A 26,155-nucleotide genomic window follows, 5' to 3' on the forward strand; every position below is an offset into this window, starting at 1 on the left:
CACCACCGAGAAGGCCTTCTGCCTGGTTCCCTGTAACCTCACTTCTCACAATGAGGGAACTGCCAGAAGGCTCTTGGAGCTAGACGTCAGTGTCTGGGTAGATCGATGGGGGTGGAGACGCTCCTTCAGGTATACTGGACTGAGGCCATTTAGTGCTTTAAAGGTCAGCACCAACACTTTGAATTGTGTTCGGAAACATACTAGGAGCCAATGTAGATCTCTCAGGACTGGTGTTATATGGTCTCGGCGGCCACTCCCAGTCACCAGTCTAGCTGCCGCATTCTGGCTTAATTGCAGTTTCTGAGTCACCTTCCAAGGTAGCCCCACGTAGAGCGCATTGCGGTAGAGAACGGGAAGAGGACCAAAGGCGGCCGTGGAGGAACAGAAATGCCCAATGGCTCAGCAAAGTCTGCTTCAGAAGCGAGTCCACACACCTCTCTTGCCAGTGTCCCAGAAGGTTCCCCCCCCCAGAAGTCTCCGGCAACTTTGTCGCTGCTCAGGAAGAAGCGGGTTCAGCTTCATACTGCGCTTCTGTGGCCGTGTAAAAGTCCTCGAGGGTGGACTGGAGGTATTCGAACGTGGGTCTCTCTTCGGGATTGTTCTTCCAGCATTTCAACATGACTGCATAGAGTTCAACCGGGCAGTTTTCTGGACGGGGCATCCGGTAACCCTTCTGTAGATGTTGGATGACTTCAGGATTGGTCATAGCTGTGGAAAGGAGAGAAAGAATTGATACTGGAAAATGTTGTCTTATCCCTTACTTGCCCCGTAACCAATCACTGTGTTTGGTGGGAGAGGGCCTCCCATCTTAAGCATGAGGTGCATACTGTATAGTATAGGAGCAGGACCTTACTCGTGGTGGCACCTCCTCACTCCCATTTTGGTGCCTAATGAAGACGTTCCTTTTCCAACAAGCATTTTAAGTGGAGATTTAAAGCACTACAGTGGTACTTCGACTTGCGAATTACTCGACATACGAATTTTTCGACTTACGAATGGCCATCCGTTGGCAGTTTTAGATGGGGTTTACTCAACTTACGAATTTTATATGTGGTTTACTCGACTTACGAATTTTTCGTTTCCAATGCATTCCTATGGGAAAATCACTTTTTTCGACTTACAAATTTTTCAACCTATGAATGTGCATTCGGAACGGATTAAATTCGTAAGTCGAGGTACCACTGTATTATATTTCTCAAACAGTCATGTTTCCCCTAACATTTAAAGCACTATTATATCATTCAAAGAGTTATGTTTTCCCCCAAAACATCCTGGGAACTGCAGTTTGTTGTGTTGTTAGGAAACCGCCCTATTTTCCTCACACAGCTACAGTTCCCAGAGTTCCATGGGAAAAGAGATTAACTGTTTAACTCTGGGGATAACAAATTTTGTATGCCCCTTTTGCTAATACAGGCATTTTTTTGGTACATCTTTCCTTTGACATATGCATATTTGGTGCACATTATTTGGTTGGAGAACTGCAACCCACAAAATTCAGGGGAGTGGAAATTTCGAAGAACAGCTGCTTTTCGGTTGGAAAATTGTTTGGGTGTGTGCAAATTTGGTAGATCCATATTGAAATACAAAGGGAACCAAATTTCTCCCTCACCCTTTTCCATGCAGCAAGTCAAAACATTCAAGACACATATAGAGGCTTTCCTAGGGGTAGCGTTCAGACCACAGACTCCTTACCCCTGGGAATTCATCTGTGAGACAGGAGCATAAGACTAATGGTCCATCTAATAAATAATAATAATAATAATAATAATAATAATAATAATAATAATAATTCTTATTTATTTCTACCCCGTCCATCTGGCTGGGTTTCCCCAGCCACTCTGGGTGGCTCCCAACAGAATATTAAAAACACAATGAAACATCAAACATTAAAAACTTCCCTAAACAGGGCTGCCTTCAGATGTCTTCTAAAAGTCAGATAGTTGTTTATTTCCTTGATATCTGATGGGAGGGTGTTCCACAGGGCGGGCGCCACCACCGAGAAGGCCCTCTGCCTGGTTCCCTGTAACCTCACTTCTCACAGGGAGGGAACCTCCAGAAGGCCCTCGGAGCTGGACCTCAATGTCTGGGCTGAATGATGGGGGTGGAGATGCTCCTTCGGATTTACTAGCTCAGCATTGTACACTGACTGGAAGCATCTCTCTAGAATGGCCTATAGGTGTCTCTCCTAGCTGAGGTTTGAAACTGGGACCTTCTGCATGCAGAACAGATGTTCTACCACTGAGCTATGCCTTTGTCCTGTCTGATTCAAATATTCAGATAGGGCATGCAACAGATATGGTCCTTCCTGGATGATATCCTTTTAGAATCACTGTAGAGGACTGAATGCTCCCCAAATTTTCCTGCACACGAAATGCTACCACATCAGAGAGGAAGGAAACCTAAAGCTCTTCAGAGACTGAGTGGTAAACTGATTTGAGAGTTTGTGTTTTAAAAGCAGTGTTGTCCATTTGATAAATAAATGGGGTGGGGTGTGGGTGGGGAGAAACAATCTACCCTAGGCAGTTTAGGCTTGCTTTCAACAGCATAACGTATTTTGAACTGATGTAAGATATTAAGATATAAGATATTAAGGAATTAAGATTGCCGGAAGAAATATCAACAACCTCAGATATGCTGATGACACAACCTTGATGGCAGAAAGTGAGGAGGAATTAAAGAACCTTTTAATGAGGGTGATAGAGGAGAGCGCAAAATATGGTCTGAAGCTCAACATCAAAAAAACTGAGATCATGGCCACTGGTCCCATCACCTCCTGGCAAATAGAAGGGGAAGAAATGGAGGCACTGAGAGATTTCACTTTCTTGGGATCCATGATCATTGCAGATGGTGACAGCAGTCACGAAATTAAAAGACGCCTGCTTCTTGGGAGAAAAGCAATGACAAACCTAGACAGCATCTTAAAAAGCAGAGACATCACCTTGCCGACAAAGGTCCGTCTAATTAAAGCTATGGTTTTCCCAGTAGTAATGTATGGAAGTGAGAGCTGGACCATAAAGAAGGCTGATCGCCGAATAATTGATGCTTTTGAATTCTGGTGCTGGAGGAGACTCTTGAGAGTCCCATGGAAGGAAAGAAGATCAAACCTATCCATTCTGAAGGAAATCAGCCCCGAGTGCTCATTGGAAGGACAGATCCTGAAGCTGAGGCTCCAATACTTTGGCCACCTCATGAGAAGAGAAGACTCCCTGGAAAAGACCCTGATGTTGGGAAAGATGGAGGGCACAAGGAGGAGGGGACGACAGAGGATGAGATGGTTGGACAGTGTTCTCGAAGTTACTAACATGAGTTTGGCCAAACTGCGAGAGGCAGTGAAGGATAGGCGTGCCTGGCGTGCTCTGGTCCATGGGGTCATGAAGAGTCGGACATTACTGAATGACTGAACAACAACAACAAAGATAGGAAAATCGAATTATATGGATATATTCAAACATGCAGGAATGGCAGATAATAAAATAAGTTTAATTTGAAATGTAAAATTTGAAAATTTAATAAAAATTATAAATTACGAAAATAGAATGAAGGCTTGCTAAAACATCAGTGGAGCGAATCCGTAATGGATAATGGATAATCAATAATGAATAAATGATCATTGGCTTGGAGTAACAAATGATGCTCTAATGCAAAGTACCGTACCGGGGTAGGGGCACCTTCCATAGGTGATGATTTCAGTTAGGAGAACTCCAAAAGACCAGACGTCGGATTTGATTGTGAAAACTCCGTAGTTAATTGCTTCTGGTGCTGTCCATTTGATAGGAAATTTGGCACCTGTCGAGAAAGGGCAAATTCATGTGTTTTTGTTGTTCTTATTGATTTCAAATTATAAATATGACAAAGAAAAGAAAGAGAAAAGATAAGACGAGACGGAAAGGGAGGGGGGAAACCCACCACCTTAGTTTAAACATAGATAATAAACCAGTGGTTTTCAACCGGTGTGCCGTGGTACCCTAGGGGGCCTTGAATGATGGTCAGGGGTGCTGCGGTCAACATTAGCCTCTGTCCCTCTTTCCTTCCCTTCCTCCCTCCTCTGATGCCCTCTTGCATCTCCAACTCCCAAAGGCTTGCACAGCTGTTTGTTGCAGCAGCCCTAGCTACAAGCTCCACAGGCGAATGGGGCCTCTGGGGCTGGCCAGGGGAGAGGAGAGGAGAGATGGGGGGGCTGAGGGAACACTCCACAAAGGAGGCGTGAGGGGCCGCCGGCTCTGCAGGCAAGGGGTGACATAACTGGACTTCTGAGACCCAGAGAGTGTTTCCCCCCAGGGGAACCGTAGAAAAAATGTAGTTGGTCAAGGGAGCCGTGGACTCAAAAAGGTTGAAAACCTCCGCTATAAACTGATGTATATTACGTAAATGTCCAAAAAGGGATCCACACAAACTTGACATCGATAAGAACCGCGCTGGTATTAAAGGTGACCCCTGTGCAAATTGGAGGAACCCCAAGAGAAAAATGGAATGTAAAAAATGTGAGAAGAGCCTGTCACCCCTGTTTGCCCTTTATGTAAATTTAAAAGTCCTAGATGCTGCTGCAGCCTTTCCTTGTAGGGGAGTCCCTCTGTCCCCTTGATAATTTTGGTGGCCCCTTTCTGAACCTTTTCCAACTCCACAATACAGTGGTACCTCAGGTTACATACGCTTCAGGCTACAGACTCCGCTAACCCAGAAATAACACTTCAGGTTAAGAACTTTGCTTCAGGATAATAACAGAAATCGTGCTCTGGCGGTGCAGCGGTAGCGGGAGGCCCCATTAGCTAAAGTGGTGCTTCAGGTTAAGAACAGTTTCAGGTTAAGAACGGACCTCCGGAACGAATTAAGTGCTTAACCAGAGGTACCACTGCATCCTTTTTGATGAGCGGCGACCAGAACTATACACAGTATTCCAAATGTGGTCACACCGTAGATTTGCATAACGTCGTGGCATTATGGCTTCCAAGTTACAAGAATGGAGAATCCGACTCAAGAATAATATTCTGATCAACGGTGGAATGGACTCCCTTGGGAGGTTGTGGACTCTCCTTCCTTGGAGCTTTTAAAGCAGAGGTTGGATGGACATCTGTCCTGGATGCTTTAGCTGAGATTCCTGCATTGCAGGGGGTAGGACTAGATGCCTCTTGGTCTCCCTTCCAGCTCTCTGATTCTATGATCAGCAGTTTTGTTTTTTTCCTGGTATCCCTTGAATGGAATTTCCCCCTTTCACCACACACTGGGTCGACGTCTTCTTAGAACTGTCCACTATGACCCCAAGGTCTGGTCAGTCATCGTCAGTGAAGACTGCAGGAGCAGGTATGTGGAATTAAGCTTCCTAGGATGCACCAATCTCACACAAACCTGCACACAGCACAGCACTCCCCACAGCACAGCTCACAAAAGCACGGCGATGCATCTCACAAAGCCCTCCACACCCCAATTCTGAAAATGTGTGTGGGAGCTCTCTATCTCTCAGGAGCAGAACACTTTGTCTCCCAATCTTGGGACCGAACACTACGGCCAGGGCCACTACAATCCTGGGGGTGTCATTTGTTCAAACGTACTTCCAACCTATGCATCTGGTTCCTCAGATACTCGAATTACATTTCCCAGCTTAAAAAGCAGCTGTGGGATTTCTCCCAGGGGAGATCAGTGTGGCTCCCTTGTTTTTGCCCCTTGAATGAAAATTAAAGGCCCCCCTGGGGTGTGGCACATGGGGCCACCACCTTGCTGAAGCAAGGATGGGAGACCACCCAGGGATGACAAGCAAGCCACCTGGGGTTCTTGATGGGACAACGGCAGAATATAAATGTAAAGAAATAAGGTAAATAGATTATCATAGTGTTGTGTATCGATTCAATGGTTTTTATATCTGCATTACTATTGTCTGTATTCACATAAGGGGAAAGTAACTGCCTTCCTGTTCCGTAAGGAACAGCTACTATTGGTTCATTCAAGTTGCTGCATTTGGATCCTCAGTCTTATTGGTTCCTACCAAAAGGCAGCTTTGTGATTGCTTGAGATTGTTCCCTCCAAAATGTATCCTTTCTAGCCAGTCTTCTGTTCCTATAAATGTAGCTTCCCTCTCCTCAGTCTCCAGTCTTGTTTGCCTGAATAAAGAGTGTTACATGAAGAAGCTATCTCCTGCCTGCTATGTCAGAGAGCTGAAATCACTTGCTGAAATCACTAACCCCACGCTACAACACATAGGGAAAGGGATAATACTGTATAAAGGTGGACCTCACTCAGCTGGGCTCAGGGCTCAGGCATGAACATAATAGGAGATTTATTATTATTATTATTATTATTATTATTATTATTATTATTATTAGTTTCCCCAGCCACTCCCGGGCAGCTCCCAACAGAATATTTAAAATGTGATAAAACATCAAACATTAAAAACTTCTCTATACAGGGCTGCCTTCTGATGTCTTCTAAAAGATGTGGAGTTCTTTATTTCCTTGACATCTGCTGGGAGGGCGTTCCACAGGGTGGGTGCTACCACCAAGAAGGCCCTCTGCCTGATTCCCTCTAACCTCCCTTCTCTCAGGGAGGGATCCGCTAGAAGGCCCTTGGAGCTGGACCTCAGTGTCCAGGCTGAACAATGGGGGTGGAGATGACAGTGAGCAGAGATCTAGGGGTGACAGGTATATAAAATGGTGAAACACTTTGAGCGGATGGTGCCGGCCCGTTCTTGAGTTTCTCCCTTTCAACTCAGGAAAGGATTTGGGCTGACTTGTAAAAGGTAAAGGGACCCCTGACCATTTGGTCCAGTCACGGATGACTCTGGGGTTGTGGCGCTCATCTCTCTTTACTGGCTGAGGGAACAGGCGTACAGCTTCTGGGTCATGTGCCCAGCATGACTAAGTCGCTTCTGGCGAACCAGAGCAGCGCACGGAAATGCCGTTTACCTTCCCGCAGGAGCGATACCTATTTATCTACTTGCACTTTGACGTGCTTTCGAACTGCTAGGTGGGCAGGAGCTGGGACCGAGCAACGGGAGCTCACCCCATCCTGGGGATTCGAACAGCTGACCTTCTTACCAGCAAGCCCTAGGCTCTGTGGTTTAACCCACAGCACCACCCGCCACCCACCGCTGACTTGTATTCTCTGGTAAAAAGTCTCAGGAAGCCTTTTTCAGGGTTAGTTGGAGGGGGCCAATCTCTAGGGGAAAACCGGATGCATTCCTGGACTTCATCAATTCATACTACAAATAGGGGTGGGGGGAATTTTACATTGAAATACTCCCCCATCGAAAAATAAAGACAACACTTTCCTGCACATGGAAAGCTAGCACATAAGAAATAGCACAATTTCCTTATGCTAGTTTTTTCTGTCATCCTGATATCTCTTTTCTGGTCAGTCACTGCCAGTTCAGACTCCATTAGCCCAAATGTGAAATTAGGGTGTTTGTCCCAGCATGGAACTAGATAATACCCACCCCATCACCGCCAAGACTAGCAGGGTGTCATGAACTAAGCACCATCGCTAAAGACAAGAGATCAGATCAATGAAAGTCCTGAGTGAGCAAGCACCTATTCTGGAAAAGGCCTCCCCCTTGATACTGAGGGATGGCTTCCAATCATCGCGGGGAAAAGAGACTTTGAACGAAGTGCAGACCTGCGGACTGTCACATCTCTTCCTGGAGTCTATGACATTCAGTCAAGCTAAAGTTGTGGTCTCTCAAAGACTGAGGGACATTGCTAGACAAGAGGATATTGCCCTTGTGAAACCTGGGATGTTTTTTGGGGACCAGATATTCCAGATTTCACCAGCAGATTTCACCTGGCAGAAATTCACTATGTGGTTGGACTGGATGGCCCTTGTGGTCTCTTCCAACTCAATGATTCTATGAATACCGCAGACTCCTCACAGCCGCTAAGTTAAATGTTCTGGAATCGGCAGTTTTGTGGGGAAGATACAGGGCAGTTCCATATGCCCAGAGATCCTGTCCCTGTGCCCAGGGAGCAGTTGAGTCAACTGAACATATCCTTTTGACCTGCCCATTTTATGCAGATCTTAGACAAAAACTATAGCTCCACGCCTGGGCCAATTTAGCCTAGTAGACAGAGAAAGACAGGTTTTGTTTTTGTTGAATAATTTCACTGGTACCACAACTTTCTTGGTGGCCAAATTTCTTTTTTTGGCCCTTAAACGCCGTAAGGTTAAAATTGACAGTATTGACATGGGTCTAAATGTATAATCTACTTCTCATTGTATGTTTTAGTGTTAAGCTTGTTGAGATGTTTAGAAGCTTTAATCTTTGTGTGGATAATGATTGTGTATTTTAAATGTATTTTAATATTTGATGGAAGCCGCCCAGAGTGGCTGGGGAGACCCAGCCAGATGGGCGGGGTAAAAATAATAAATTATTATTATTATTATTATTATTATTATTATTATTACTGACTGACGGTCGAATAAATTTTATTGATTGATTGATTGATTGAACAGCCCTAAGTGTCGTACCGACCTTCTTGCGCGAGGTACTCATTCTCTATGATCCTAGCCAGGCCAAAGTCTGCAACTTTGCAACAGAGGGTCTCCGAGACGAGGATGTTGGCTGCCCTGAGGTCCCTGTGGATGGAGTTCATTCTCTCAATGTACGCCATCCCTTCAGCAACCTATAAGGAAGAAGGAAAATAATGGAATACGATTGCGCTGCTCTGGTTCGCCAGAAGCGGCTTTGTCATGCTAGCCACATGACCCGGAAGCTGTACGCCGGCTCCCTTTGGCCAGTAACGCGAGATGAGTGCCACAACCCCAGAGTTGGACACGGCTGGACCTAATGGTCAGGGTCCTTTAAACTTGGTGGCTACCACGACCTCTTGGGGAAGAGAATCCTGTACTTTAGCTATGTGGTTTGTGAAAAAGTACTCTGTTTTGTTTGGCCTGCATCTTCCAACATTGTGCTTCGCTGGAGGCCCCTGCTGAGTTCCAGTATTCTTATTCTCTGTCTAACATAAGAACCTGGAGTCAGCCCTTATTGGCTCCAGTATCAGAGACAGTTTGTCTCTATATCCCAGTTGCTGGGGGCTGTCAGTAGGAGAGTGCTACTTGTCTGGTCCCATCACCTCCTGGCAAATAGAAGGGGAAGAAATGGAGGCGGCAAGAGATTTCACTTTCTTGGGTTCCATGATCACTGCAGATGGTGACAGCAGTCACGAAATTAGAAGACACCTGCTTCTTGGGAGGAAAGCAATGACAAACCTAGACAGCATCTTAAATAGCAAAGACATCACCTTGCCGACAAAGGTCTGTATAGTTAAAGCTATGGTTTTCCCAGTAGTGATGTATGGAAGTGAGAGCTGGACCATAAAGAAGGCTGATCACCGAAGAATTGATGCTTTTGAATTATGGTGCTGTAGGAGACCGAGTCCCATGGACTGCAACAAGATCAAACATATCCATCCTTAAAGAAATCAGCCCTGAGTGCTCACTGGAAGGACAGATCCTGAAGTTGAGGCTCCAATACTTTGGCCAGCCCATGACAAGACTTCCTGGAAAAGACCCTGATGTTGGGAAAGATGGAGGGCACAGGGAGAAGGGGACGAGATGGGATGGTTGGACAGTGTCCTCGAAGCAACTAGCATGAGTTTGGCCAAATGCAGGAGGCAGTGGAGGATAGGGGTGCCTGGCGTGCTCTGGTCCATGGGGTCACGAAGAGTCGGACACGACTTAACGACTGAACAACAACAACTTGTCTCAGGATCCTGCTTATGGGCTTCCCAGAGGTAACCGGTTGGCCACTTTGGGAAAGAAGGTGCTGAATTTAGGGACGTAAGAAGGAATCATTGCCCCCCCTGTATTTTTCTCATGCAGCGCCGTTTCCATTCCGCTGCAGTTTCAGCTTCCTCCAAAAGGTACATTATTCGTCTGGCCGTCCACTGCGGTAAAATCAGGTGGCTCATATAATTAATTACATGAATTACACTGCTTTTCTTATTGTGCCCACATTCATTTCAACGCAATGCAAATTGAGGGGAAATGATTACGTATGGTTTGCAGAATGAAAACAACAACAACAACAACAGCTTTGAATACTGATCACATTCTCCCGATTTATTTCCATCTCAGACATGGGATGATTACGTGAACGCTGGGAAATTTTGCTCCCATTTCTGCTTTCGTATGAATTCTCCAAAACCCCAAGCTGGGTTATGATGTTGTTGATGAGGATAATTTGTTGTTTGTTTGTTTGTTTGTTTGTTTGTTGTTATGCCGCCCACCTGACTGGGTTGCCCCAGACCTTTGGTCTGATCCAGTTTGGTTCCTCTTACATCCTTAACGTACAACACAAGAAATGCATATGTACAGGTGAAACTCGAAAAATTAGAATGTGGTGGAAAAGTCAATTTATGTAAGCAATTTTTTTCATTAGCTACTGGAGTTTAATATATGAGATAGACTCATGACATGGAAAGCGAGATATGTCAAGCCTTTGCTTGTTATAATTGTGATAATTATGGTGTGCAGCTGATGAAAACCTCAAAGTTGAAATTGTTAATTTGGGGTTCTCATCAGCTGTACACCATAATCATCACAATTATAACAAATAAAGGCTTGATATATCTTGCTTTGCATGTCATGAGTCTATCTCATATATTAGTTTCACCTTTTAGGTTGAATTACTGAAAGAAATCAACCTTTCTACGATATTCTAATTTTTTGAGTTTCACCTGTATATTATTATTATTATTATTATTATTATTATTATTATTATTATTATTTATACCCCACCCATCTGGGGGACTCCCAACTGAATATTAAAAACATGATACAGCATTAAACATTAAAAACTTCCCTAAACAGGGCTGCCTTCATCAGAGCAACACATGAGGGAGAAATCCCTCCAAAACAACCCCAGCCTTTAACCATTGCAGAACGAATTGTATATAAAGAGGGTGGTCGAAAGACGGCGAGACCCTCTTTTCTTTAGTTCTGCCTCAAAGGGCGCAACAATTTTCCAGACCGCAGAGATTTTGTGGTAGGTTTTTTGCCACCTTGCAACTTTCATGTGGTTCCTAACAGGATATGAAGATATATTTCCACAAATGTTTGACATGCTCAAGCTTTCAGCTCAAATGCCGCTCGCCTCAGTGGAAAATGGGTGTTGCTTCCTGTCCTGATGTTAATGAGATAGTTGGCTTGTTTCCTCTCAGCTCATACAAGCAGAAGGGAGGAGGGAAGGAGGGAGAGAGGGGCTGACCACAGGATGAAGTATACACCGATAACTTTCTATTTTCAGATTCCGCCTACGTTCTGCCTCTGAGCGGTCAGCTCATGCAAACAACACAGTTCTGACAATTCTAAGCTTGCTTCTCCTAAAATGCAGACGATCCCTTGCTATACACTTTGCTTAACACATTCTCCTCTTGGAAGCGCAGACTTCAAAGAAAGCAACGTTCAGGGTGGCCAGAGAACCACATACGTACAGGTAGCTCTCAAGTTCGGGGAAGTATCAAGACCTTTTTCAATTGCAAGGTTTAAGACGAATCAATCCACTCACCTGGGCTGAGGAGTCTATAAGTTTGGGGAGAGTCAACTTCCTCCCTCCCTCTGATTTCAAGAAATCCAGCAAGCACCCTGAAAAGGAGGAGAAATCAAGATTACTCACTTCCCAAGGACCTTTCAATGTGCAATGGTATTGGATAAAGTCTCCCATGTTTTTAATGTCAAATTCTTTTCTAAGAGAGTAGTAGACAAGAATATTCCTATATTCCTAATGTACGTTGAGGCTCCAGTACTTTGGCCACCTCATGGAGGAGACTCTTGAGAGTCCCATGGACTGCAAAAAGATCAAACTTATCCATCCTTAAAGAAATCAGCCCTGAGTGCTCACTGGAAGGACAGATCCTGAAGTTGAGGCTCCAGTACTTTGGCCACCTCATGAGAAGAGAAGACTCCCTAGAAAAGACCCTGATGTTGGGAAAGATGGAGGGCACAAGGAGAAGGGGACAACAGAGGATGAGATGGTTGGACAGTGTTCTCGAAGCAACTAGCATGAGTTTGGCCAAACTGTGGGAGGCAGTGAAGGATAGGCGTGCCTGGCGTGCTCTGGTCCATGGGGTCACGAAGAGTCAGACACGACTGAACGACTGAACAACAACAACAACATGTTAGGGTAATAAAGCAAGCAACAAATTCTAGTTTGAGGACCTTAACAGATTTTTTTCTATGCATTGTTGTTGTTGTTGTTAGTATACTGTCCTATACCTGTAGAACCAGGGTGGTTTACAACATAAAATTAATTATAAAAAACACAAAATATAAAATAGAGATGAATGAAATAGATTATTTATCCTACTGAAATACCCACAAAGGACCTGAAAGATATTTGGTCTACTTATTGGCTAACCTTAATAAAATCACAAGAGAAACAGACTTCCCTATTCTGCTGCAAAAACCTTTAAATTAATTGCATCTTGGTTTGTCCCTGTCCTTAGATCAGAGTTTTCAAAACTGTGTGTCGCAACATGTTAGTGTGCCGGCTGCAATGTGTAGGTGTGTCATGTAAACGCTCCCTGTGCTCCTCCTGGAGCTGGAAAGGGGTTAGTTTAAACTGTGGTTTGCTAGTTCAGTGGTACCTCGGAAGTCGAACGGAATCGGTTCCGGAAATCCGTTCGACTTCCAAAAGGATACTGACAAGCTGGAACGTGTCCAGAGGAGGGCAACCAAAATGGTCAAAGGCCTGTAAACAATGCCTTGTGAGGAACAGCTTAGGGAGCTGGGTATGTTTAGCCTGGAGAAGAGAAGGTTAAGGGGTGATATGATAGCCATGTTCAAATATACAAAAGGATGTCATATAGAGGAGGGAGAAAGGTTGTTTTCTGCTGCTCCAGAGAAGCGGACATGGAGCAATGGATTCAAGCTACAAGAAGGAAGATTCCACCTAAACATTATGAAGAACTTCCTGACAGTAAGAGCTGTTGGACAGTGGAATTTGCTGTCAAGGAGTGTGGTGGAGTCTCCTTCTTTGGAGGTCTTTAAACAGAGGCTTGACAGCCATCTGTCAGGAATGCTTTGATGGTGTTTCCTGCTTGGCAGGGGGTTGGACTGGATGGCCCTTGTGGTCTCTTCCAACTCTAGGATTCTATGATTCTATGTCCGGAAACCAAAGCACGGCTTCCAATTGGCTGCAGCCAATCAGAAGCCCCGTTGGATGTTTGGGTTCCAAAGAACATTTGCAAACCAGAACACTCACTTCTGGGTTTATGCCTTTCAGGAGCCAAAACGTCAGAGTACCAAGGTGTTCGCCAACAAAGGTATGACTGTACAACTGAATTACCGTGTCATGAAATGATGAGCATCTAAAAAGCGTGTAACAAACATGAAAAGTTTGGAAAGCGCTGCCTTAGATTGTACAGGTGAAACTCGAAAAATTAGAATATTGCGGAAAAGTCCATTTATGTAAACAATTGTTTTCATTAGCTACTGGAGTTTAATATATGAGATAGACTCATGACATGCAAAGCGAGATATGTCAAGCCTTTGTTTGTTATAATTGTGATGATTATGGCGTACAGCTGATGAAAACCCCAAAGTTGAAATTTTTAATTTGGGGTTCACATCAGCTGTACGCCATAATCATCACAATTATAACAAATGAAGGCTTGACATATCTTGCTTTGCATGTCATGAGTCTATCTCATCTATTAGCTTCACCTTTTAAGTTGAATTACTGAAAGAAATGAACCTTTCCACGATATTCTAATTTTTCGAGTTTCACCTGTATATAAGTACAATGCATTTTTTAATTGGCATATGTTCGAAATGGTATGATTTGGGTTTTTTAATTTTCCTATATTGGCAAGAAGGTAATGACTGAAATCAAGGTGACCCAGATTCTGCATCCCAGTGCGGATCAATACAATTGGCTGAGATCCCGAGGGAGCCACAAGAAGAGTCGGTTACCGTTGGCCATGTATTCCGTGACGATGTAAATCGGCTGCTGGGTGACCACGGCATGCAGACGGACCAGCTTGCTATGTTGAAGCCTCTTCATCAAGTTGGCTTCGGCCAAGAAGGCATCTGGGGCCATGCTGCCTTCTTTCAGGGTCTTCACTGCCACTTTCACATTATTCTTGTAATAACCTACGGAAGGAAAAAAATGGGGCGAATGAAGGACAGAAGGCCCTGCCACCTTTTGGAAGCTCAGATCCTTCCAGCTGAACTCTAAAACCCATATCCGTTTTTACACCTTTCCCAGATACGAAAATGCCAGGCAACACTAACAACAATAATAACAATAATAAAATTTATTATTTATACCTCACCCATCTGGCTGGGTTTCCCCAGCCACTCTGGGCGGCTCCAACAGAATAAAAAAGCGACAAAATATCAAACATTAAAAACTTCCCTAAACAGGGCTGCCTTTTGATGTCTTCTAAAAGTCCTTAAAGAAAATCAGCCCTGAGTGCTCACTGGAAGGACAGATCCTAAAGTTGAGGCTCCAGTACTTTGGCCACCTCATGAGAAGGGAAGACTCCCTGGAAAAGACCCTGATGTTGGGAAAGATGGAGGGCACAAGGAGAAGGGGACGACAGAGGACGAGATGGTTGGACAGTGTTCTTCAAGCGACTAGCATAAGTTTGGCCACACTGTGGGAGGCAGTGGAGGATAGGGGTGCCTGGCGTGCTCTGATCCATGAGGTCACGAAGAGTCGGACACGACTGAACGACTGAAAAACAACAAAAGTCGTGTAGTTCTTTATCACCTTGACATCTGCTGGGAGGATAGGTGTTACCACCGAGAAGGCCCTCTGCCTGGTTCCCTGTAACCTCACTTCTCGCAATGAGGGAACTGCCAGAAGGCCCTTGGAGCTGGACCTCAGTGCCCGGGCTGAACGATGGGGATGGAGACGCTCCTTCAGGTATACTGGGCCGAGGCTGTTTAGGGCCTTAAAGGTCAGCACCGACACTTTGAGTTGTGCTCGGAAATGTACAGGGATCTAATGTAGGTTGTTCAAGACCGGTGTTATATGAGTCTCGGCTTACCCATCCAAACCTCTCCAAACTGGCCTGCTCCCAGCTTCTTGACAAGCTTCAGCGTTTCCCGAGGGATCTCCCATTCATCGGTGGTCCACGGCCTTTGTGGAACCAGAGAGATGCACGGCTGCTGTAGCTGCTGACACAAGCCATCTTCGTAAGCTTTGCAGGGGCACCGGAAGCAGAAGGAAAAGGTTTGACATCAGGTTAGGGCAGAATGTGGTCGTAGCAATCCTCCTCCTCCTCCTACATAGTTTATTTCAGTTTTATTTTTTTACAACAGGTATTGAGTACAAATTCCCCACTTCCCTCCCTGTCCTCGAATCTCCAGATATTACAGTGTTGTGTCCGGTTTTCCTCACTTAGAACACCTGCTATTTTCGGGTGGGATTCAATGAGATGAGATCCCTCTAAATTTAGGTAGCACAGGGAAAGATGGGTTGCTGCTCCGGCACAACAAACTTGCTGTTGGAGATTCATTCCCCATGTGCGGTCATGGGTTTGTTGTCTATCACATGACTGGGTGTGTGTTTTGATTCCACAGGAGTGGGATGTGACAAAGACAGGATGTTTTGTCTTACTGTGTTCCCTGAAGTGGGACTATTGTCCTTTGTTCCTTTCTCTTTGCTGTCTGATGCTAGAGAGAGAGGGAGCCATGTTGAAGTGCTCCGTGTGTGTTTACATGTAAATAAAGTAGATTAGCCAAAATGCTGAGTTGCTGAGTTCTGTTACGCAACTGCGCAAACCTCTGCGGATCCCTAAGTGTGCTGATGTCTTCTGGCATCAGTTGCTGTGATGTTCGAGCTGAGGAATGCTTTTGAAGCTCCCAAACGATCGCCCATGAGGGAGGGAACATGCCAGTCGGGACATCCTGTGTAGGACATCCTGACACTTACTTCCTCAAAACATTGGACTTTTTGGGATAAGGAACTTTAATGGAGAAAAATGCGTTAGTGTACAGTGTGCAATGATTCTTGAGTTGAGGCAACATCACCTAAACCGCCCCCCCCCCCCCCGGAAAGCAAATCAGGAAGCATGCTCAATAGAGAGAGTTGTTTGGAAATGGCCTTAGTTCAAAATGCTCGTCCACAGTTCAATTTTGATGGAAAGTGAGAAAAAGAAAAAGTAGAGAGAGGAAGAAAGAGAAAGGTGAAAGATGAGGGAAGGAACATAAGGGGGGAAATGAAAAGACAAATAGGGAATATGATATAGTCTTATTACTCTGCATATAGTATGCCAAATTGTTTGAAATTTGTCTTCGAAATATATCCAAAGAAAGATCTAAGGCTGAGTGGAAATATGTGGAAGACTATCTGAATTTTTAATTGTTATTTATAATTCTTTGCTTTCTTCTGTGTGTTTTGTTTTTTCAAATATTATTTTTTATGGATTACAATGTCTAGATTATATGTTTTTTGGGGGGTTTGTTTGTTTATTTGTTTCTATTGGTTGATTTGATATGGTTGTATTTTAGAAGTCTGAAATTAAATAAAGCTATTTTAAATTTTTTAAAAAAGAAATTTGTCTTCCTTTTCGTGGTCGAATCTTCAGTTCTCAACGTTACTGCAGCACTTTGCAGATCTTTTTTTTTTTTAAACCCTTATGAAAATTCACCAGCACTCTAGATCAGGTTTCGCCTAATAAAGACATGTTTGTATGCAGTTTTGACCAATGTATGCATTTCCCCATGTTTGTGTCCCCCCTCGTTGGAGAACTGCATTTCAAAATTTGGATATGTGTGAATTTCAAACGATGGGTATGTTTCGGCTCTCACATGGATTCCGAAACTGTGAATTAGGTACACTTGACTTTATCTGTGAACCGAATAAAATTCCTCTCCCATCCCAACTTAAGGGTAACTTACAAGAATAATGTTTGACAAGCTCCTGCAGCGTAGGGAATGTGGTCCTTGGGCAGATGTAATATCCCCCATGGTCCAGAGCGCGGATTTTATAATGTTTGATGACATCCCCTTCAGATGTGTAGTCCCTGATCGAAAGGGAAAAGGCACCTGGAAAAGGAGACGCAAAAATAGGTATTATCTGCTGTTGCAGGAATGTGTTTCTAAACATTGCTATCGACAGGAACGTCGTTTCGCAATGCATTTTCCTGGTGGTACTGGATTCGAACTCGCATCAGCCCCAGCCAATGTGGGGACAATAAGAGCTTTGGTCCAGGAACTGCTTGTTTCCTACTGCTCCAGTGGGCAGGACCCAAACCAATGGATTCAAATTGATTAAGAAAGGAAATTCCAACTAAATATTAGGAAGAACCCCCCCCCCATCCTTTATATATATATATATATATATATATATATATATATATATATATATATATATATATTATATTAAAGCAATAATCACAAATAAATAAATAAGAATAAACACCCCACCATTGAGACCATTCCCCTATGAGGAAAAGTAAAAACATTTGGGAAAAAAATTGGTTTTTTTGGGGGGGGGAGTGAGTAAAAGGGCACATGCAAGAGATGCAGAAACGGAACAGCAGGGGAACTTTTCCATCGTCATTCTGCAAAATACACTCCCAGATTCTTACCTGGATTAGTTTCACTTTCCCTGATCAGAAATGACCCCATCACATTGCCAGGTGCCAGCAAGAGCCGTTCGGTTTCTTTTCTGCTCAGGCCTTTAAAAAACCACCTGCGGAGGGTTGATTTAATATCATTATTAAACAACAGCAAGAGCAGAAATCACCACTAAGAACTGAAGGTCCAGGGAAACACAAAGAAGAAGAAGAAGAAGAAGAAGAAGAAGAAGAAGAAGAAGAAGAAGAAGAAGAAGAGGAGGAGGAGTTTGGATTTGATATCCCGCTTTTCACTACCCGAAGGAGTCTCCAAGCGGCTCACATTCTCCTTTCCCTTCCTCCCCCACAACAAACACTCTGTGAGGTGAGTGGGGCTGAGAGACTTCAGAGAAGTGTGACTAGCCCAAGGTCACCCAGCAGCTGCATGTGGAGGAGTGGAGACGTGAACCCGGTTCCCCAGATTACGAGTCCACCGCTCTTAACCACTATACCACACAGACTAAAATGGATGCTTCCATTCCAGCTGTTAAAGGTAAGGGACCTCTGACCGTTAGGTCCAGTCGCAGACGACTCTGGGGTTGCGGCACTCATCTCGCTTTATTGGCCGAGGGAACCGGCGTACAGCTTCCGGATCATGTGGCCAGCATGACTAAGCTGCTTCTGGCGAACCAGAGCAGCGCACGGAAACGCCGTTTACCTTCCCGCTGGAGCGGTACCTATTTATCTACTTGCGCTTTGACGTGCTTCCGAACTGCTAGGTGGGCATGAGCAGGGACCGAGCAACAGGAGCTCACCCCGTCACGGGGATTCGAACCGCCGACCTTCTGATCGGCAAGCCCTAGGCTCAGTGGTTGAGACCACAGCACCACCCGCTGTTACTTTGGAACAAACATCACTTGCTCACTCTTTTTTCCAAGGCACACAATTGCCAAAATGTTTTATTTGTGTGTATTCTTATGTCATATCCGTCCAGCCCTTTTCTTCAGGTCCCATTTGCAGTGTACTTTTAAAACTTAAAATGCACCACTGACTTATCTACCAGTCCAGTGTGGGGTGTAATGGTTAAAGGGTCAAACTCAGACCTAGGAAAATCACCCCACTCTGCCATGAAGCTCAAGGGCAGAGGGGGCTAGTCCCTGCCTCTCAGCCTAACCTACCTCACAGGGTTGTTGTGAGGAGTATATGAGGCGGGTGAGAGCCATGTATCTTGAGAAAAAGGTGGGCTATAAATGCAATAAAAAATAAGAAATAGTATGGCGCTGTGGTCTAAACCACTGAGCCTAGGGCTTGCCGATCGGAAGGTCGGCGGTTCGAATCCCCACGACGGGGTGAACTCCCATTGCTCGGTCCCTGCTCCTGCCAATCTAGCAGTTCAACAGCACGTCAAAGTAGATAAATAGGTACCGCTCTGCGGGAAGGTAAACGGTGTTTCCGTGCGCTGCTCTGGTTTCTCCAGAAGCGACTTAGTCATGCTGACCGCATGATCCGGAAAAACTGTCTGCGGACAAACGTCAGCTCCCTCGGCCAGTAAAGCGAGATGAGCGCCGCAACCCCAGAGTCGTTTGCGACTGGACTTAACTGTCAGGGGTACCTTTACCTTTACCTTTTTATGATTTGACAAATCATTACTATTTAATTTCTTATTTAATTTATATCCCGCTTTTCCTCCCGAAGGAGACCAAGGCAACAGAGGCATCTTCGTGCAGCTGATCATTTAATTTCCCCTTGCACTTTTCTTCTGCTTCTGAGCTTTTGTCCCTTTAGTTAGAGACTTCCTGTTCCTATGGCATTTCTGAATCAGCCCTTAATGATTCAGTTCCTGTTCTGGGGTTGGAGATCAGTGGTAGGGTTTAAATTCCTAGTTACCCCCCCCTTTTTTTGCAGGCACAGCAACTGATGACCATTTTTAGCTCAATTTATAGAACATGAGATTTTAACATCCACGGTACCATAAGGGTCACTTTTTTTTTTTTAAGGGAAAGACTGGGAGTCAGAAGACAACAGAGGTGCATAAAAACTGAGTTAGGCTGCAGACACACCATGCATCTAAAGCACATGGCTGCCCCCAAAGAATCATGGGAACTGTAGTTTACATATCCCTGAACTGCAATTCCCAGCACCCAAAACAAACTACATTCCCTGGGATTCTTGGGAGTTTGTGTTCATTATATGTACCGTGTTTATGCATCCTTAGAGGACTAACTTGCATAGGGAAGCAGATAAAATGTAGAGGAACAAGGAATTGGAACCCCATGACATACCAAATCGTGCCACAATTTTTTTTTTTAAAAAAAACCCAAAGCAAAACCCTGGCCTTGATGATTGCAAACTTTTCACCGCAGATCCACACAAGCCAGAAACATGTCCCAAAATATCAGCTGGGGTCCTCCAAATTGGTAATTTTAGATGACAGACTCTGTGCCCCCCAAACCCAAAGAGGTCTCCTTACTTTTCTTCTTCCAGGCTGTTTACACGGGCCACAAAATTGCTGGGTATGTAGCCTTTGTGCCCCGTGGCAAGAGATTTTGCTAGCCACCAGTCCCCGTCGCTGTGAAAATAAAGGACCGTATAAATAAACAACGCACATTGAAAGAAGCAGTGATTTTACTAGGGATGGACTCATCCCTTTTGGTTTCTCTCTGGTTCTCTCTTTTTCCAGTCGTCAGTTGAGTCCCCCATATTCCCACATCAGTTAAAACAACAAACAAACAAACAAACAAACAAACAAACAACAAAACAGTGAGCCTTCACAAGCAACTTTTCCTGATGTCATTTTTATGAATAAATGCACTTTTTTTGCCAACACACCAGAAAGAAGAATAGAGACAAACAGCATTATTACAAATTTGGGGGGTCAGTCTGGATGATGCCTTGAGTGCCTCCCAATTTTGGGGATCCTGTATCTGTGTGGGTAAAATGTATAAGAGTCAAACTAGTCCCTTTTTCTAGGTGATGGTTTTGGCTGACTAGGTGAGCACTTATGGGTGCTTAACTAGTTTCTATGGGGAGTTGACGCCAGGTACGAGGCCTGTTGGCAGACCAGCTCTGCGTTACAAAGATGTCTGCAGTCATGACATGAAAGCTGGCAACATCATCCATGTGGGAATCCCTTGCAGATGACCACAGAGGTGCTTCATCATCATCATCATCATTATTAAATAATAATAATAATAATAATAATAATAATAATTATTATTATTATTATTATTATTAATGGGAACACAAAATACGTAATAAAATGAAAACAAAAAACCCCAATAACCCCATTTTTGTCTGGTGCCTAAATATATGTAGTGAAGGCACCAGGTGAGTCTCCCTTTGTGAGAGCATTCCACAAATGGGGAGCCAGTGCAGAAAAGGCCCCGTTTTTGTGTTGCCACTCTCCAGACCTCTCGGGGAAGAGGCACACAAAGGAGGGCCTCAGAAGATGATCTCAGAGTCTGGGTAGGTTCATATGGAAAGAGGCTGTCCTTGAGATATTGTGGTCCTGAGCTGTTGCTCTCTCCCTCTCTATGCATGTATGTAAAAGAAAAAAAAAGTTAAAGGACTCCTGGACAGTTACCGTATATACCCGAGTATAAGCCGACCTGAATATAAACCGAGGCACCTAATTTTCCTACAAAAACCTGGGAAAGCTTATTGACTCGAGTGTAAGCCGGTTCACCTTTGCCGCTGTGGAGGAGGAGGAGGAACGAGCAGCCCGAAAGCAGCCCTTTGGGCTGCTCCTTCCTCTTCTTCCTTTGCCAAGTTTGCATTTATGCGAGCAGTTCAGGAATGGAACAAGCTGCCTGGGGAGAGTAAAGAACCGCCGTTCTTGTACACTTCTTAAGGAATGGTTGACTGGGGAGAGCGGGTGGCAGCACGAGCGAAGAGAAAGGGCTTCTTTCTCGCCACCCCCACCACCCGCCTCACTCGAGTATAAGCCGAGGGCAGCTTTTTCAGCACAAAAAATGTGCTGAAAAACTAGGCTTATACTCAAGTATATAGGTAAGTCCAGTCAAAGGCGACTAAGGGGTGTGGTGCTCATCTCACTTTAGGCCGAGGGATCCGGTGTTTATCCACAGACAGCTTTCCGAGTCACGTGGCCAGCAGGAATAAACCGCTTCTGGTGCAACGGGACAACGTGACGGAAACCAGAGCGCACGGAAATGTCGTTTACTTTCCCGCCGCAGTGGTACCTATTTATCTACTTGCACTGGTATGCTTTTGAATTGTTAGGTTGGCAGAAGCTGGGACAGAGCAATGGGAACTCACCACCATCAAGCAGATTCGAACTGCCAACCTTCCAATCGGCAAGCCCAAGAGGCTCAGTGGTTTGGACCACAGCGGCACCGGCATCCTGTATCTATGTATGTACGTACGTACGTATGTACGTACGGATGGATGGATGTATATGAATACTCATTTGGAATGTAAAACTGTATCACAACAGGCAAATGGGCCCAGATTTTTTTTACATGAGGGTGCTATATAATTCAGGTTGATTTTTATACACTTATAGCAAAAGGCATACAGGAGCATGACTGAGCCGATTGAAACTTGCAAAAGATCACTCACCTGCAAAGGACTTCAAACTTCTCTCCTACGGTCAATGGCAGATCGCGGTCACTCAGTGTAGTGAAATCGTACTGTGCTATTACGAAATGCTTATCTGTATTGTGAAAAAAGCAAAAGTATTAACTGAGCCCAAGATCTAAAAGCTAGATGTATCAACTACATGGAATAGGGGGCAGGGGAGGGTCAACCATCCCCACTCGTTGTTCAGCAAAGGTAGAGAAGAGCCTGGATTTAGATTTAATGCAGCTTCTGTCCCTTTAGTTAATACCTTCCTGTTCACTTATATGGTTACAGTATTCCCCAACCAGCCCTTATTTAGCCTGTTACTGTTCCAATGGTGGACGACTCGCAGCCAGAGCAATTTATTATGGTGATTATGATTACAAGATTAAATTAATATGCACTGAATTATTGAGCAATGGGTTTTAGGCTTTTCATGACTGAGACTAGCCGCTGACCTTGAGATAGGAAACCCAGGCATTGCTGTAAAAAACAGTCATATTCCAACCTCATAGAGAGGAAATACACAATCATAGAATTGAAGGGACCCCAAGGGTCATCTAGTCCAACCCCCTGCAATGCAGGAATAATGACTAACGAACCCCCGACAGATGGGCACCCAACCTCTGTTGAAAAACCTCCAATAAAGGAGAGTCTAATACCAGCAGCAGCTGTAAGGAAGTCTTTAATAATAATAATAATAATAATAATAATAATAATAATAATAATTTATTTATACCCTGCCTATCTGGTTGGGTTTCCCCAGCCACTCTGGGTGGCTTACAGCACATAAGAAATCGTAAAAACATTACAGGTGGGTAGCCGTGTTGGTCTGCCATAGTCAAAACAAAATAGAAAATTCTTTCCAGTAGCACCTTAGAGACCAACTGAGTTTGTTCTTGGTATGAGCTTTCGTGTGCATGCACACTTCTTCAGAGACCAACTGAGTTTGTTCTTGGTATGAGCTTTCGTGTGCATGCACACTTCTTCAGAGACCAACTGAGTTTGTTCTTGGTATGAGCTTTCGTGTGCATGCACACTTCTTCAGAGACCAACTGAGTTTGTTCTTGGTATGAGCTTTCGTGTGCATGCACACTTCTTCAGAGACCAACTGAGTTTGTTCTTGGTATGAGCTTTCGTGTGCATGCACACTTCTTCAGAGACCAACTGAGTTTGTTCTTGGTATGAGCTTTCGTGTGCATGCACACTTCTTCAGAGACCAACTGAGTTTGTTCTTGGTATGAGCTTTCGTGTGCATGCACACTTCTTCAGAAATAGACTGGAAAGAGAAGTGGCTGAATTGCAACTAATCACCAAACTTAAAACCATGGAGAAACCTGGTCTGAACAAAGACATTGGATTCTTATCTCATTATACATAACAAATCTATCTTTAGCCATCTCACCCCTTGCCTTTCCCTGCAAGACTAATTGCAGCCGTTAAGAGTCGTCAACAGGTTTTCCACACCTATCAGCTGATCACCCATTCCCACCACCCTTCTGAGTAATACCCCTCCCCACTCCCTGACTATATTTAAGGATCTGGTGACTTCTGTTTCAGTGTATCTGAAGAAGTGTGCATGCACACGAAAGCTCATACCAAGAACAAACTCAGTTGGTCTCTAAGGTGCTACTGGAAAGAATTTTCTATTTTGTAAAAACATTAGACATTAATGGCGCACAGATGAAGTCAGCAAAATTTAAAAACAAGTATTAAATCATGTAATTGGGAAGGCTTGTTGAAATCTTTTGTAGGTCTGTAGGGAAAGAGTAGCTCTCTCAGATATTTGAGGCATGTCAACAACAACAACAACAACAACAACAACAATTTTACCCCTCCCATCTGGCTGGGTTGCCCCCAGTGAGACAAAATACAAAAACGCAGGAAGTTTTTTTTTGTTTTGTTTTTTTAACATCACACATTAAAAACTTCCCTATACAGGGCTGCCTTCAGATGTCTTCAAAAAGCTGTGTAGTTGTTTATCTCCTTGACATCTTAAACACTAATGTGAGCAGCTTGAATACATTCAGGCAGGTTTTCAGCAGATACACCAACACCCGTCCTTTCATGGCGCGAGCCAGAGACCTTTCTAAATATAGCCAAGGGTGAGACAGGTAGTTTTCAATCTCACTCGGCCTGACCTTTTCGAAGAAAGCCAGTCGCAAGCTTCCCCCCTTTGCGGGGTCACGTGTGAGACTCAGGAACAATGCATGGTTTTGTGAGGACTGAGTCCAGTTTGGATTTATCGGTGGAGTCGCGCCAAGAAAAGGCCAGGAGCTCATTCATTCTGCAAGCCAAGAGCTTCGGCATGCTGGATTTCCACTTGTGCTGAATTGCATGTTTGCAGCTGGAGAAGAAATGCACGGCCCTATTTTGCAGGCTTAGGGAGAGCGCAGAGCTGGAAATAAAGCAAACCTCCATTCCAACGGCTCGTGGCAATAGCTCCCTGGTGTTGAGAAAACAGCAAGAGGAAGCTTTGCAAAACGTCAAGGAAAAACCAAGGTTCATCTTCTTACCGCTGTCAGAAGACCGGTTGGCAGGAGTGGTGAAGTTCTTTGCCTTGACCTTTGGAAAGTTACAGAAACCAAATGTTACTTCACTGCAGTCGTCTCCCCTTGCCTCCCTCACCCCCTCCTTTCTTTTCCCCAAGTTGGGATTCAAGTCAGCTTACGACATTTAAAAAAACAACAACTATAAAGTGCAAAGTAAGTGTAGCCAGCTAGTTAAAAGAAATCATTAAAATGCATTGGGAACCAGAAAATAAAAATAGTTTGCCCCGACTGCAACCCACTGGCCAGCACCATCTGCAGACCCTCCAAGTGTCCCTATTTTCCAGGCAAAATAGAAAATTCTTTTCAGTAGCACCTTAGAGACCAACTGTGTTTGTTCTTGGTATGAGCTTTCGTGTGCATGCACACGAAAGCTCATACCAAGAACAAACACAGTTGGTCTCTAAGGTGCTACTGAAAAGAATTTTCTATTTTGTTTCGACTATGGCAGACCAACACGGCTACCCACCTGTAACTGGACCTATTTTCCAGGGACAGTCTAATAATAATAATAATAATAATAATAATAATAATAATAATAAGACTATCCTGAATGAATTATGTTTTTGATGTTGTACACACCATCCTGGGATCTTTGGATAAAGACTTTGGACGACTCCTTTGGGTAGTGATATCCCGCTTTATCACTACCCGAAGGAGTCTCAAAGCGGCTCACATTCTCCTTCCCCTTCCTCCCCCACAACAAACACTCTGTGGGGTGAGTGGGGCTGAGAGACTTCAGAGAAGTGTGACTAGCCCAAGGTCACCCAGCAGCTGCATGTGGAGGAGCGGAGACGCGAACCCGGTTCACCAGATTACGGGACTACCGCTCTTAACCACTGCACCACACTGGCTCAGGTTGGCACATACAGTGGTACCTCGGTTCTCAAACACCTTGGCACTCAAACAACTTGGAACCCAAAAACTGCAAACCCGGAAGTAAGCGTTCCGGTTTGTGAACAGTTTTCGGAAGCCGAATGCGCTTGGTTTTGAGTGTTACGCTTCTGATTTGAGTGCCGCACTTCCATTTGGAGTGTTACACCAAGGTCTGTCTGTCTGTCTTTGCATTTGTGTTTTTGTGACTGTATGGAACCCAGTTCAGCTACCGATTGATTGATTGATTGTGTGACTGCAGTATATTGATTATTGCTTTCATTTTATGGATCAATGGTCTCGTTAGGTAGTAAAATTCATGTTAAATTGCTGTTTTTGGGGTTGTTTTTAAAAGTCTGGAACGGATTAATCCCTTTTGCATTACTTTCTATGGGAGCCTTGGTTTTGGAACGCTCTGATTTTGGAACGGACTTCCGGAACGGATTAAGTTTGAGAACCAAGCTACCACTCTAAATGGAAATCATCATCATCCCTTGGAGGTAGAATTCCAGCCCTTTGGGGCACAGCACAGTCTTGGATTCAAATTCTTACCGGCGGTGGCGGTGGAGGGTTTGTCTTTCTTGGCGATGGCAGAGGCTTCTGCCTGTATATGGAATTGCGCCTCTCCTTCTGGCTGGTCTTCTTGCTACCACAAGCTCCCAT

At 44.4% G+C, this 26,155-nt stretch overlaps 1 protein-coding gene across 1 annotated transcript; it reads right to left on the minus strand.

Annotated features, from left to right (window-relative positions):
* Positions 1-494: 494 nt before the first annotated feature.
* BLK (BLK proto-oncogene, Src family tyrosine kinase) lies at positions 495-26,155 on the minus strand. The gene is made up of 12 exons (XM_033145483.1): positions 26,045-26,155; positions 24,587-24,635; positions 22,071-22,164; positions 19,963-20,061; positions 17,526-17,629; positions 16,834-16,980; positions 14,979-15,131; positions 13,897-14,076; positions 11,492-11,568; positions 8,456-8,606; positions 3,655-3,786; positions 495-708 (listed from the first exon to the last, which is right to left on the minus strand). The coding sequence occupies exons 1-12, from the start codon at positions 26,153-26,155 to the stop codon at positions 497-499; spliced, it is 1,509 nt and encodes a 502-aa protein (XP_033001374.1). The 3' UTR covers positions 495-496.

The sequence above is a fragment of the Lacerta agilis genome, chromosome 3 (assembly GCF_009819535.1).
Source record: "Lacerta agilis isolate rLacAgi1 chromosome 3, rLacAgi1.pri, whole genome shotgun sequence".
NCBI lineage: Eukaryota > Metazoa > Chordata > Lepidosauria > Squamata > Lacertidae > Lacerta > Lacerta agilis.